At 39.7% G+C, this 16,302-nt stretch overlaps 1 protein-coding gene across 1 annotated transcript in view; it reads right to left on the reverse strand.

Annotated features, from left to right (window-relative positions):
- LOC124616422 (septin-7) overlaps positions 1-16,302 on the reverse strand; it is a 232,750-nt gene that overhangs the window by 50,878 nt on the left and 165,570 nt on the right. The window contains exons 4-7 of the mRNA XM_047144729.1: positions 9,186-9,393; positions 3,938-4,190; positions 3,413-3,602; positions 1,737-1,902 (exon numbers count right to left, since the gene is read on the reverse strand). Of these exons, the coding sequence (XP_047000685.1) occupies positions 1,737-1,902; positions 3,413-3,602; positions 3,938-4,190; positions 9,186-9,393 (817 nt within the window). The remainder of the gene's footprint in view (positions 1-1,736; positions 1,903-3,412; positions 3,603-3,937; positions 4,191-9,185; positions 9,394-16,302) is intronic.

A 16,302-nucleotide genomic window follows, 5' to 3' on the forward strand; every position in this document is an offset into this window, starting at 1 on the left:
AGGCTTCATCCAGCCCATAAATAAAGATCTAATGGCGTATGGTCTGGTGATCTCAATAGCCAGTTAACCCTAACACGATCAACCCAGCGATTAGGGTACACGCGGTTCAGGTGTTCCCTCACAGATCTGATAAAATGTGGAGGGCCTCCATCTTGCTAGAAGTACAATGCAATCTGTGTGGCCAAAGGAATGTTTTCAAGGTGTACAACGAACAAATTTTCAAAAGATTGCAAGTAATTCTGTCCCATCATTTGCTTTTCTAAAAAGCCTGGACCTATCAAACATATTACTGATCATACCACACCAAATATTGATCAAAAAATGATTTTAAAAATAGGTTTCCAGAGTAGCAGGTGGATTTTCCTGTGACCATCGATGATTGTTGGATGTGTTGTTGATTCCTCCCATATAAACGTGGCTTCAGCAGTGAATGGTATTAATGGAAGCAAATGACAACTGTCATTTTACTACTGACAAAATTCAAGTTGTGTGGCATTGTCACAAATGTGAAGACTGTAGACACACTGTTTGTGAAATGGGTCCAAGTTTTCTGCGTGTACTGTCTACTATACAAGTGTTTGTGCGACACTGATACATGCAAAATGTCAACCATGTGTTAGCGGTAGGACTATGCTGCACCATTTCACCAATGTGTTGCTGTTCTTGCACAGATTGTTGAACTACATGTTCAGAAGAAAATTGGTGACATTTTAGCCTGTGTGTGTACAAACACAGTTAACCAATGCTTATCTCTGATAACCTGCCAATCCCTCCCACTACTTCACTCACAGCGCACCAAGCACAACTGTGCATTCCATGGCAAAAAGACATCCTGAGCAAAGAGCCTGAAAGCGACAAGGTAGGTTGGACTAGAATAAAATGTTAAAGAGGCTGGGTGGGTAAAAGACACATTTGCACTACTAGCCCAAAGCCAAATATAAATTAAATGTGTTGTATCTCAGAAACCAATCAAAATAGGGCATTTGGCCATATGGAGTGTTTTGCATTAAACATGCTTTCTTGACATATGCCTGAATAGTGTCCATTCCTCCTGGGACACCTTGTATAAGAGGAATGCAAATTACAAAGAAGGTGCATAAAAAGAAAAAAAAAATGGAGGATCACATCTTGAAATTATTTTCCTACATTATTCAATGAATCTCAGCTCAATGTGCACTATGTCCAATACAGGTGACACAAATGTTACTGGTCAGTAGAACTGGGTTGGTCATTCCATCAGATATAGAAACATCCACTGAGTGTCAAACACAAAAACAGCCATAGTGCACTACCTTAACACTTAAATTTGGTTAACACAGCAGAAAATTGGCATGTATTGTGTTTGTCAATTAGGCACAATATTAATAATTCAAATGGTTGTGGCTCATTTCTGAAGACCCTGGAGTTTCTTTTTGGCATCTAACTTTACATTCACAACTACTATTTGTGTGTGACTGAAGTAATGTTTTATTGCAGTTATGATTCTACAGTGAATTTTTTCCAATGCGCGATTCTGGTACCTACTGTCTTCAGATTTTGTCTTCCTTAGTTCCATTTAAATTGTCCACTACATTCTCAGAATGTACAGCGTAACTAATTCATGAGTGAATTTGCTATTGGAAGGGAGGACTCAAAGTCTCTATTGACAAGGAGGGATTTGACATTTCTTAATTGAAAACAATATTCCGGCAGTACATGAAGATACAATGAGCGAGTATAATAAACTGATCACTTACTTATTTGATATCCTTGTTGGTTTTCCATCACTCCCAAGACCAGCAAGTTTTCTACACCTGAAGTTCTCATAGTGAACATTGTTGGTGACATCTTTCAGGTCCTGAAGATGTGTACGGATGAGCATGTCCCGTAATGCAATGAAATCACAGTGCTCGAGGTTTTCCACTAGCAGAAACAAAAGAATAACAATTACAAGCATGTTCCATAACATCTTGTTGCTTAAGAAATTGACCTAATATGGATTAAAAAAAACAGGTATTTAAATTTTCATGTGAAACACCACTATTTTACAAATTATGAGATTAGTCAATAATGTGACTAGTTGTGATATGCAGTCTGAGGATTATTATATTTAGTGTTAAGAACAACAGCTCTGTCACGGTATTGCTCCAGCATTCACCTTGAAATTAAACACTAAACTGATAACCAGTTTATACTGAAGATGCGATGAGCGATTTATATCACACTTTAATCTGACCTTTACTTCTAAGTAGCAACACGGGCTTATAGGTTTTCATGAAGTGCTAATTATAGCAGCAGAAATTTGGTTTTGTAAAGAGCCCTTGATGGAAGGGAAAAGCCTTGAGAACCTTGCTTTGTAAGAACTAGCAGCCAATGTCAATATGCCTTACTCCCAGTTTACATCAATATTATCTTACAGCAATTGGCATCCTCTGATGACTACATGAGAGAGAGAGAGAGAGAGAGAGAGAGAGAGAGAGAGAGAGAGAGAGAGAGAGAGTATGTATATAAAGCTGTTATCAACCTGAACACTGACTTGAACACCATAGGGCAATGGGAGTTGGTATCCCCCTTTCCTTCCTCTGACCTTAAAACAGACATACTCAGCCTGTTATCAGTCTGACACAGACTCCAAACCTGGGGGCAACTCCTCATTCTTCACATTAACAAACTTCCACAGGTGAAAGAGGTGATAAGTGACAGAAATATATACTAAGATTGACTGGGGATTGAACCTTAGATCTTCGGATCTGTAGTCTAAGCTGTTCTGTGTAGCCAGCAGAGTTTGAACAGCTACATTAAAACATTACGAACAACACTTCACTTCACAGTCAATGGACTCCAAATTCATGCAATGAATTATGCGACACGCAGCAGCATCTCATCGTCCTTCAGCTGTGACATGGCAGGGGCCACTCAAAGAATATGTCATGACAATTTTCAGTTTCTTAGTTTTTTATCCCCTTCCCCTCCATCTTCAGGTTTCAGTTTGCACTAGTATCAGCTCAGTGTTGTCACATCACCGATCAATCCATTCTTTTCATTCTGAATTTTCTTTTTCCTTTTCTTTTTTGTGTAACTTCAAGTTGACAGATCAACACTGAAAGACCGAGTCAGCTGGGCAAGATGCAATGAAATCAGCTAGTCATGAAAAGATTTAACGTAAAGGAGCAAAATACCTCATTTTGTAACCACAATCAAGACCATAGTACTCTATTATGGATTGTGGGGGTATTGTAAAAAAGTCACTTCATGACAGTAGTGTCATTTGACTCTGTCATTGGTGTCATTATAACAGAACATTCTACATAACAAACATTTTTTGGCTCTGTTATTTTCATTAGAAGACGAAAAAGGTTTAAAGGATTTGTGTGATTTTATACTTATTGTGGAATTACTTTTAAGGCAAAAGTGAAAAATTTGGACGACTTACCTTCAGCTATTCCCCAAGGGTACTTCCTACCCCGCAATTTCTTGCCATCTACTTCAATGACAGTGTTTGATCCAACAACAGCAAATGGAACTCTGTCTTTTAATGTTTTATTTGCTTTTGACTCCTCTTCATCCTCCGGGTCCGGGAATTCATAGATTTTAATTTTATGTTGTGATATTTCATTCAGGATCTAAACAAAAACAACATGCTAAGCATTTAACTGTATGGGTATTTAATACTTCTATTTAGCATGAATAACAAAGCATTTTACTGTCTAAATTGTAGTGTGCTGACGTCTTGCTTCCTTACCCAAATAAATCGAGACAGTTCACACTTTTCTACAAGTCTTTCCTTCCAGTAACGTATGAGTCACACATTAAATGTCACTAGCATTCCATCTACTAAGAGTTATAGTTATATTCATTCATTTATACTGATGTATTTATAATATTGGTGGTTTTTAATCAAAAACCAAAATGTATTTTTAATATTAGATAGAACAACATATGGAAACAACTGACTTGCCTGTTTTTTGAAATGTGTACACTCGTCAGGTGTCATGGTATCAGACTTTGCTATCACTGGAATGATATTTACTTTGTCATGCAGCCTCTGCATGAACTCAACATCTAATGGTTTGAGTCCGTGGCCTGATGGGGCTATAAAATAAAGGCAGCAGTGGACTCTGTTGTCCACAAGAGTTTTTCGATTTACTCGAGACTCCGCATTCAAATATTCTTCGTATTTTGATTCGATGTAATCGATAACTGGTTGCCAACTAGAAATGCAATGCATGTTCATGTGTAACAATGCTGTAAAAAGTATGGAGAGCTGCACATGACATTACTTACTGTCTACAAAAGGAAGATAAGATTTGATTTGATTCAAATGTACTGGATACTATATTGTGTTACTGGTTATTTATAAAAAACAAACAAATGGAAAATAAGCAAGTGCCACCAAAAATAAACAAACACATAACATAATTACAATTAAAATCAATAAACAGAAAGCATAATGATTTGCTTGGAATGCAGCTGTCAGATACATCACAGACAAAAGATAGTATTTAGGCTTGCAAGGCTTGTATTAAACTTTCTCTCATTCCTGATGAAAAACAGAAGTGCATGGTCTAAGAATTAATATCTACACCTACATATTTGACTTCTCATACAAGAGTGCCTTGTTCAATATGAAGCACCACATGAATTTCGAAGAAGGGGAATGGGAGGGGATGAGGAGAGAGGGAGGAAATAATCTACATCTACATTTATACTCCGCAAGCCACCCAACGGTGTGTGGCGGAGGGCACTTGACGTGCCACTGTCATTACCTCCCTTTCCTGTTCCATTCGCGTATGGTTCGCGGGTAGAACGAGTGCCGGAAAGCCTCCGTGCGCACTCTAATCTCTCTAATTTTACATTCGTGATCTCCTCGGGAGGTATAAGTAGGGGGAAGCAATATATTCGATACCTCATCCAGAAATGCACCCTCTCGAAACCTGGACAGCAAGCTACACCACAATGCAGTGCGCTTCTCTTGCAGAGTCTGCCACTTGAGTTTGCTTAACATCTCCGTAACGCTATCACGCTTACCAAATAAGTCTGTGACGAAACACACTGCTCTTCTTTGGATCTTCTCTATCTCCTCTGTCAACCCGATCTGGTACAGATCCCACACTGATGAGCAATACTCAAGTATAGGTCGAATGAGTGTTTTGTAAGCCACCTCCTTTGTTAATGGACTACATTTTCTAAGGCCTCTCCCAATGAATCTCAACCTGGCACCTGCCTTACCAACAACTAATTTTATATGATCATTCCACTTCAAATCGTTCCATACGCATACTCCCAGATATTTTACAGAAGTAACTGCTACTAGTGTTTGTTCCACTATCATATAATCATACAATAAAGGATCCTTCATTCTATGTATTCGCAATACATTACATTTGTCTATGTTAAGGGTCAGTTGCCACTCCCCGCACGAAGTGCCTATCCGCTGCAGATCTTCCTGCATTTCGTTGCAATTTTCTAATGCTGCAACTTCTCTGCATACTACAGCATCATCCGCAAAAAGCCGCATGAAACTTCCGACACTATCTACTAGGTCTTCATGTCTATGAAAGACATCTGGCACAAGTTGTCAAAAACAATGTCAACAACTTTGCCAAAAGAGGATGAAGGAGCAGATAAAGGCTCAGGGAACTTTCTTGTCCCTGAAATGAGAACCTGCCCCCCAAAGACAGGAATCAGCAATGATGAACAACAAAGATACAGAGGAAAATTTAAAGCATTGAAATATTCTCATCCAGGCCATTTTCAAGACAAAAAATTCCAGATATAAACTTATCCCATTCATATTTCGTCACATGTACTGCCCATCAAGGAATTATTGAGAGAGGAACAAAAAAAGGCAAAACTCATCAAAGGGATTAGTGCATTATAAAAAGGGGAGAACATATTTCTTTGTCAGGTGATCACAGCATCAGCGAATGGTGCAACAGGTGTTGGCATTACTGTGAATATGAAGACGGGCAACAGTGTTTCAAGTGTAGCTGTGGCGTTCAGACTATTGAAAACTGTCTCTATGGGGTTATGGCCTTTGACCGGCTGCTGGCTGTTTGGTGCACCGGTGTCCCACTATCGGTGCAGAGACTTCAGAGTTGGTTGTATAAAGGTGTGAGCATGCACACCATACAGGGAGATGTTTGGTTGTTCTTGTTGGCAGAAGCAGCTTGGAGTGCTACAAGGAAGTGTGGATTTTGGTGGGCTGCAGTGAACATCATCATGGTTCTGTGGTATGGCTGAGGGATTGATTCATGAGAGGGTTCACTTGTTGGCATGTTGCAGCTGTGTACCTCTGGTATGGTTGCTGCCCCTTGGTAGAAGCCGTGTTTACTGCTTGTATCGGAGGGAATCTGCAGTTCTGAACACAGGACTACAATTACTCTGCCAGATCTGAATTGTGATCACTTGGCTTTGTACTGTTCTTGCGCCAATTTATGTGCTTTATTTGGTGAGCATCTTGACTTATTATCCTGTTTGAGTGAGGGTTTCAATTGTTGTAGCATACAGTCAGGTTACATCATGGTGGTTATCAGTTATTGCACTGTGATTTGAACCCTTCATATTGTTGTGTGTGCATTTAAACTGTGATACATTCAAATAATGTGAAGGAGTGACTTCTTGCTCAGTCATGCTTTGTGATATCATACAAGCTGGTTTATTTGTGAACTGATTCACTTCTGTGAAGATGTTATTGATAGGCTAGTACCTGCATAAGCAAACAACTCCTGTAAGTTATGTTCTGATTATGATCAGTGGAAATGTGTTTAAGTTTGCCACAAGAACCATTTATATTTATTTAGGCTGGGGTTTAACTTGTTTAAGCCAATGAGGCATCACTTAATTTCTTGGTATGATTCTGTTGGGTATTTCAAATGCTGGCCAAACTGATTGCAGTTTTCAAAGCTTTGAATGATAAAATCAGCTCTAGTAGTGATGTTAGAAGACTTAGTTCTATTTAATGTATCTATTATGAATTTCTCTTGCCTTTAATGATTTTAGTGAATTGTAGGCAGATTTGCTGTATTGTACATTAGAATAGTCAAAATTGAAAGTGATTACATGGCGGCCGCTGCTTTTTAAAGTTGTTGCCTGTAAGCAGTTCATTGCTGCCACATTAAAACCTGGCCTTCACAATTGGAAATCTGACTTGCCTAAGAGATTGCAGATCTACTGCAAGTCACTTGTAACTGTTTTAATTTATTTTGCTATTTTGAATGCGATTATTTTACTGTATGTTCTGTTAATTTAGTAATTTTCATTTTCTGGTTCTAAAATTTTGGTATTCCTGAACTCAAATATTAAGAAAATTTAATAGTTTCTTCACTTTAAATTTAAAATTCAAATTCCTATGGTTTCTATCTAAAATTTTTAATGTTCTTAAGGCTCTGCCAGAAGGTAATGCATGGGCTTCTATCTTTTTGTTTATTAATAATAAATCAATTTACGTACAAAGTAAATCTGAACTTACATTGTGTCCAGCACCTTACCACTCTACTACCTAGCTCATTCTGATTCAATGGACAAAGCAGTGACCACTGGGGACTGAATTGAAACCAACACCTATCACTGCTGCATACGTTAGCCCATGTAACTAGCAGATAGTGAGGAAACATTGAGAATGTATGAATAAATGAGGAATTTATTGAATATGGGAAGGGTGTTGATAATTTAACACAATTTGAATGTCATAATAGGGGAGAGTTTATGAGCTGTGAGAAAGAAATTGGGGGGGGGAGTCCTGGAGTTCTTCACTTAGTGTATAAAACATCCCAAAAGAATAAAATCATCTTGGTTTTTGAGCCACGTTAATTCAAATAAGATACTCGAGCTTTCGATGACTCTCTCTGCTAACATCGTCAGGAGTAAAAACAATACTGCTGGGGCTGGAACAATTTTCCACTAGTGTATAAACAACTGCAGCATCTGGCACTAATCAGAGGTTCGAAATGACATGTGCGCAGAAGGATGGTTGGGCATCTCTTAGCAGCTCCAGCCTGCTGCAGGACCTAGTGATGTCATGTGGAGCGAGGAGCCAAGCACCTGTCTTTGCTATCTTTTGATATCCCAAGTCTGCCCCCATACCACAGCAAGCGTTAAAATTGTTGCTGTTTATTCTAATCTCGGCCACTGCTTTTGCAATGGAATTCCAGTATGTTAATGCATGAGCCAAGACTCATGTCTTTTCACACTGTATTTGGTGTCCTTTTCTAGGCATCACTTAACTACAGTCAACTTGTCAAGCTCCCTTTGTTTAATATGTCACTCATGCTTGGTACAATGCTCCGCAACTGTGCAAATTGTTTGACCTATATAGATGCTGCCTCATTCAGAAATGACACCGCACACACCAGGCACATGAAGATGTTGCTCAGGCAATGAGTAGCAAGTTAGAACATGCTGCACAGACATTGGCTGAGACCAGTTTTCCGGAATGCTCAAGTATTTATTTATTTATTTCTTCTTCCACAAGCCACCTCACAAGCTGTCCTCCTCCATCTTGTCTCCTCTCACACTCTTCTTCTTCCACATCCCACCCCTCTCTCTCTCTCTCTCCCTCCCCCTCTCTCTCTCTCTCTCTCTCTCTCTCTCTCTCTCTCTCTCCCTCCCTCTCTCTCTCTCTCTCTCTCTCTCTCTCTCTCTCTCTCTCTCTCTCTCTCTCTCTCTCCCACCTGCATTCTCACATCCTCTGCCTTTCTCGCCTGCTAACTATCGTCTCCATCTTCCCCAAGTCCTCCCCTGTCCATCTCCTCCTCCCGTCAATCTCCGTCCATCATCTTCCGCCCTCTCCCCCTATCCATCTCCTCCTGCTCCTCTATTTGTCTCCCACTTTCCGCCTCCCTTCCTCCCTCTCCCTATCCATCCCTCCTACCCCTCTATCTGTATCCCCTGACCTGTCCATCTCAACATTCCCCCAGGTGTGCCTATCACACTTTTAGACCCTGCAAAACAGGTTGACGACTGAAAAGAGGAAGAAGAAGAAGAAGAAGAAGAAGAAGGAGGAGGAGGAGGAGGAGGATAGGGAATTATACACGAGACGAAATGGCAAGGTGAAGGGAACAATACTGGATATTTATAAATAACAAAAAGAGCAATAAAAAATAACAAAAACAGTAATAAAAACTAACAAACAACTGTTTAAAAAGCCTATAGGATCGCACATTAATATTTTTAACAGATTATCGCAGTTTAGCGCAAATGCTTACCAATTGCTGTTGTCGACAGCATCACCAAAGCCAGGCGTGTCAACTACAGTAAGAGTCAGGTTCACACCATTCTCCTTGAGCAACACTTTACTCGTTTCCACCTGAACAGTCTTTTTTATCCTATGTGAAGGGCCCGGGTACTCATTGGAGTAGATGTCTGCCAGGAACATGGAGTTTATCAGGGTCGATTTCCCAAGGCCTGATTCACCTAGGAAGATAAATGGCACATTGCAGATTTCTGAACACAATCTTCACAGACACACTCATTATATATTCATTGACTTTGACTTCATTACAAAAATGTCGGTGGTCCTTGTGAATGTAGAAGACCCACCAGTGCTCATTTATGTTAAAATTGATTAATATTATACACTGATCAAGTCAAGCAGCTGATTGCAACAACAACAACATCAAATTTTCAAACTTATTAGTTGATGTGTATTCAGTACAGTTAATTGTTTAACATTTAGAATGGCATGCACTTAAAGAGAATAAGATGTGAAGTAATAAGAAAGAAACAGTTCACTGTAGTATTATTGCAGAGTCTTTCTTTGCTGAAGTACTGTTGCCTGACAACAATGATTTAATTAAAACGCAGACCTCTATACAGAATTAGTTTTTACTAAGAAAATGAGTCTCTGGCAATTGGAATGGGACACCATATTATATCATTGCACGTGAACTGAAATGTGTCAGATCAACTGGGATTTATACTATAATCAATTTGACAACTGTGAAACTCACTGTAGCTGTATCAGCATACACTGGCTGCATCAAAATAATTACACATACCTTGAAATTTATTGAAATGAAATTAAAATAATTAATATTAATTAACAGTAATTTATATAAATAAAAATCAACTGCCACATCTATGAAAGATCATCACCATCACCTGAGAATGCTTGACCAATTTGGTTGATTTTTTTCCTTGTGTTCATTATTGTCAGTACAAGGTTTGTATGACAAAAATTTGGAAAATCCAGTCAGAAATTAACATCAATTGCTGCACTTATGAAATACCTTCAATTAAGAATGTCTTGACAGATTTGGCGGACTTTTTTCTTTGTTGCCTTCGTAACTGTCAGAACAAAGATTGAATGAAAGAAATTTTTTGGAAAATGCACCGGAAAAGACAATTAAATTCAATTATGAAAGATCATTACTGAACCAAGGATCAACTGACTTTGTGTGTGTGTGTGTGTGTGTATTCAGTTTGACAGCTCTATTGTCACATGTTTTCATTTTAAAAAATCAATTTGACAGATATACATGTAATATATAAACACACATGTGTTATATCAAGGGATTTGTTGTTATGAAAAATCTCGAAAAGTTGCTCACCAATTTACTTCAGATTTTTCCACGATACTTTAATGAAAATTCTGATGGAAAAGGACATATGGAGGCAGGAGGAGATAGGCAGAGAGAGGTGGGAGGATATATATATATATATATATATATATATATATATATATATAGAGAGAGAGAGAGAGAGAGAGAGAGAGAGAGAGAGAGAGAGAGGGAGGGGGGGGGGGGGGGGAGGAGTAGATAGGCAGAGAGAGGGGGCCATGGAATTTAGAATTTACATGCAATTCTCATACATATTCAGCAATTGTGAAGTATAGCCTGTTTCGCTAGTTATTAGTGTTAATAATTTGCTGAGCTACACTGGTGCTGTTGTGGTCTTATCGGTCTCTAATGCAGTCGAGAAAAAAAAGATACAGAAGGATCGTTAAATATTTCTTGGTCTCTCCTTTCTTATACGCCTGCCTATGCCGCGCTGTGCAGCAGCGCTACTCACTCTCTGCTGGAGCACCACTTACTCCCGCTCTTTTGTTATCTGTTGATAGCCGTAATATCGTTAAACTAAATAATATACCAGGAGTATGTTTGGGAGAATGGGCGCATAAAACTCCACTAAAAAATGTTTGAAATGAGGAAAAAACTGACTTTCCCAATGATACTGAGCACCTGGTACAGCCATGTACCCTGTAAGTGACCTGGAGGTTCTCCTGTAGCTCTCCGAGACTGTCGCAGACAATGCTGTTACGTACTGAGGAATCACACTGTCAGTAAACATGTTGCCAGAGAGGCTTGCAACTGACTACGCATAAACAGCTAGAAGTGGCATGTACATAAATAAAAGAAATCATCTGACAACACAATTGGCAATCAGTTTTTTTTTTTAGTCATAAGTCTTTGGAGTGGCTTATGTGGGCCACCACAAATTCCTCTCCATTGCCACCCTCTTCATCTCAAAGTAGCATTTGTAACCTACATCCTCAATTATTTGCTGGGTGTATTCCAGTCTTTGTCTTCCTCTACAGTTTTTACCCTCTACAGCTCCCTCTAGTACAATAGGAGCTATTCCCTGACGTCTTAACACATGTCCTATCATTCTATCACTTCTTCTTGTCAGTGTTTTTCATATCTTCCTTTCCTCTCCGATCCTGCGCAGAACCATCTCATTCCTTACCTTATCAGCCAACCCCCTTTTCAATATTCTTCTGTAGCACCCCATCTTAAATGCTTCAATTCTCTTCTGTTTAGATTTTTTCCACTGTCCATGTTTCACTACCATTCAATGCTGTGTGCCAAATGTACTTTGTTAGAAATTTATTCCTCACATTAAGGCCTATGTTTGATACTAGCAGACTCCTCTTGGCCAGGAACACACTTTTTGCTCTTGGTGTCCTCCTTGCACCACCTGTCACTGCTCATTGCTGCCTAGGCAGCAGAATTCCTTAGCTTGATCTATTTCATAACCATCACTCATGATGTTAAGTTTCTCACTGTTCACATTTCTGCTACCTCACATTACTTTCGCCTTTATTCGATTTACTCTCAATCCATATTCTGTACTCAGTGGACTGCTCATTTCATTCAGCAGATTCTGTAATTCTTCTTCACTTTCACTGAGAATAGCTATATCATCAGTGAATCATATCCTTGATTATCTTTTCACCTTGAATTTCAATTTCACTCTTGAATTTTTCTTTCAATTCTATCATTGCTTCCTCAATGTACAGATTGAACAGTAGGGGAGAAGAACTACATCCTTGTCTTACACCCTTTTTAATCTGAGCACTTCATTCTTGCTCTCAGTTACAACCATTAATTACAATGGCTGCCGATGAAATTTTCATCTTAAAGGTAAAGGGCATTTCTAGTGTATATTTGGGTGTGGTTTTCAAATAAAGTACTTGAAATAACCAATTACATGCAGTTTTGGTACACACAGAGAATTTCTGTGAAGCAGTCAAATTGTACCTATTTAATCGTTATATAAACGCCAGTATTGTTTTGCAATGAAATCTGTTACAAAAAGTAGTTTTACATTATAGTCTATACTACAAGTACTAGGGCTATTTGAGCTCTGAGGGTTATCTAAAAAGAAAAAACAAAAACACGAATGGACTATTTGCAGGTATTTCAAAGAACTCTCCATCATCCTTAGCCACCCTGCTGCCTATACCAAGTACTCCCGCTTACTGTGTGAATGAGACTGTCGTAAAAAAAGACATGCACTGGTCTCTCAAACTCTGAACAATAGAACGCCGAAAGTTGGGGGAAAAAACTTACTCTTAGATTCTTTGATGGACCCTTCAAAAATTTTCCTGCCTCCACTTCTGATAAAACGTGGCATTTTGAAACAATTTATTGAAGCCCTATCATATGAAAGCGACACTTTTAAGTTTATGGCAGCTATCAGAAGCTGGGATGACATAAGTAGTTTTCGTCGGCCCTGACATCCCGAAAATAATGAAGGACGAAACATTTGAAGACGAAACTAAAGACATTTAAAGATTAGCTCGGACATCCTTCGAAGAAAATGTCAACAAGTTTCACAACAACTACAGAGACCCTCATTTTGAGAACATAATAAGAACAACGCTCGATAACTTCAAAGTTTCGGGTGCCCCCATGAACTCTAAACTGCATTTCCCCATTTCCTTTACTCCAAGTCAGCTATTTTCCAGGAAATTTAGGTACTAGGCCTGTGGAACTGTGGTAAAGCTCCACCAAGACGTTAAAGAAACGGAACGGATATATCAAGGCCGATAGGATGTCAGTCAGCATGATGGCAGATTACTGTTGGATGCTGCATGGGAGTATCCTGAGGCAGTACACGAAAGAAAGAGTTCGAATCTGAGTTTTGAGGGCCATTGTATGGTTTACGCCATTGTATTAGTACTGAAGAGCTTAATACTTCTTTGTAATGTCAGGAGTGTCTTATTTTACCATGTTTTTTTTAATAAAGTTTTTATTTAATGTATGCATTTTGTATGAAATTTCTGGATCTTCATCATTACTTTGTGAAAGAACCGTATGTGATAGAGAAGCCATTACCATTACTAAAATGAGCAGAAAAATTTCTAAAACGATTAAGAAAAAAATTTCAGGATATAAATTTGTAGGCCAGTGTTATCTACGAGCATTTGGCCAGAACGAAGCTGAGTGACCACAAAAATGTATCGGTGGGTAAGGCAGAGGTCAGACTCAATCTGTTGAAGACTATTAAGTTTAATTTACGCTCTTAAGACGTCGCTTACAAAGAAATCTCTGCTCGACCAGCTACGGAGTAATCGAAAAAGTTGGCAACTTTGTGAGACTTTTAGCAGTTTTTGTAGCATTACCCAATTAAAATATGTACTGAGCCATTTAATTTCCAGATATACGGAATTTTGTTATCTGAATCCTTTAATTTTGATAGAAATTGTTTGTGCAGTGAGCCACTCGGAAAAATGGAATTGAACGAAGCTGAGTGACCACAAAAATGTATCGGTGGGTAAGGCAGAGGTCAGACTCAATCTGTTGAAGACTATTAAGTTTAATTCACGCTCTTAAGACGTCGCTTACAAAGAAATCTCTGCTCGACCAGCTACGGAGTAATCGAAAAAGTTGGCAACTTTGTGAGACTTTTAGCAGTTTTTGTAGCATTACCCAATTAAAATATGTACTGAGCCATTTAATTTCCAGATATACGGAATTTTGTTATCTGAATCCTTTAATTTTGATAGAAATTGTTTGTGCAGTGAGCCACTCGGAAAAATGGAATATTAACTGCCGCAAAATAACTCCGCGTAGTAACGCGTTGGGCAGCTAAAAAAAATTCAGAGACCCTTGTTCCTAAGAGGGACAAGAAAATTATACTTCATACGGCGGTCTTACGAGTTACGTCACGTAATGATTACGACGGTAAAATGGAACAGGTAGAATGATTCTCGATCCCCTGTGTATGCACTCTTCCAGGCAGCGAGCGGTGGTTTGTTGAGTGCAGATATGGACTCTGCCTTCTACCGTACTACAGTATTGTGCAATGTAAACGAGATGTGAAAGTTAATGCAGATGAGTTGGAGGGAGATGGACAAGGACTAGAGATGGGCAAACTCTTTCATCCTTGGGATCTAGTTCACTGCTGATCGCTCTTTTTTGGAATCAGTTCATTTTTACTCGTTCATCGTTCATTTGTGCATGGTATATGGTTATCATGAACAATTGAAAATTAGTAGCATAGGTGACAAGGTGGAAGCCGCCAAGAGGGGGCACTTGCCTCCTCTCTGGAGTACAGAGTTTTTATTCATTACAGAATTCTCACACACTTGTAGAAGTAATTTTGATGATTCTGGAAAACGTCTCGTTTAATCAACGGTAGCGTTATGTGGCTGATCGCAGTGAAATAATATAAGGTGGCGCACAAAAAAACCGGTCCCGAGAACAGACTGCTCGCCAATTACGCACGATTTGTTGGCCGCTACGAGCAGAATAGATAAAAATGTAATAATTAGGCAGTAAAGAAATAACAAGTAAGCTAACACAAACAAAAACTTCGACACAACAGCCGGCCGGAGTGGCCGAGCGGTTCTAGGCGCTACGGTCTGGAACCGCGCGACCGCTACGGTCGCAGGTTCGAATCCTGCCTCGGGCATGGATGTGTGTGATGTCCTTGGGTTAGTTGGGTTTAAGTAGTTCTAAGTTCTAGGGGACTGATGACCTCAGAAGTTAAGTTCTATAGTGCTCAGAGCCATTTGAATTTCGAAACAATAGATGACGACTGGATGGCGACAATGAGCAATCTAGTAATCGGGGCCGACTTTTCGTGCGCCACCCTGTACCACTGAAGTAATATTGTAGAAGTTACCGTACTCTCTTCACAAAATGTGACACCAGACACTCGATTATGACAGAGCGCAGGCTTCATTCGGTTGTAAGTCGGTCTGCCTTCCATAACAATGAACATGCTGTTTTACCTTTGATCAAAACAGGACGGAAAATGGCCACTCGTGTGTGCCGTGTCAACTTCCTTAGCATGTGTAATAACAGAAAAGCTTGCCTTTTTATAAGTATGTATTCTGCTGTTTATCGAAACGGTGAAGTAAGCTGATACACCCGTAAGTTACCTGAAAAGATTATGTATTACATATCACGTAATTTTTATGTAATTTACGTAATTATAAAATAGATTTTAACTACCGGTCGTGGACGCTGAATAGAATACGAAAAGAACCAAAGTCCAGAGTTAAAAAAAAAGTTTGAAACAGAATGGGCGTGCGTAGCGAACTAAACGAAAAACAACTAGATACTGAACTAACTAGGAGCAGTCGGCAGCGGAACTGCGACGAGTTGCCAAGTGAAGGAGGAAGCCTCTTTGAAACAGTAAGGCGCTAACACGGTGCCTCACGGTAGCACGCGTCGTCTTCACACTGATCACTCAACATCTAACGCCCGAGGGAGACCGGGACCGAGGCTGGAACGAGACCGGCCGACGTGCCATTGCGGGAACGAGACATACCGTTTCCCGTTCCCGGGAACTATAAATAAAAAACCGCGACCGGAGTGAACTATGAAAGATCGTTCCTTACAATTCGTTCCTCGCCCCCTTCCGTTCATCTTTGTGAGCCGTTCCTTTGGATCCGTTAGTTCGCGAACGACCCATCACTAACAAGGACAGGGGCAGGGAGAGAGAGAAGGAGAATCATCCCTAAAGCCGTCGGCACACGGACCGTGCATCCGAACGCTGAGCGTGCCGAGTTTCTGACGTCACAGCATGGACGTCTTTCCGAACGTGCAGAGCAATATCTGGCATGTCAGATATTCCGAGCGTGCGTCTGAG

The sequence above is a fragment of the Schistocerca americana genome, chromosome 5 (assembly GCF_021461395.2).
Source record: "Schistocerca americana isolate TAMUIC-IGC-003095 chromosome 5, iqSchAmer2.1, whole genome shotgun sequence".
Classification (NCBI taxonomy): Eukaryota; Metazoa; Arthropoda; class Insecta; order Orthoptera; family Acrididae; genus Schistocerca; species Schistocerca americana.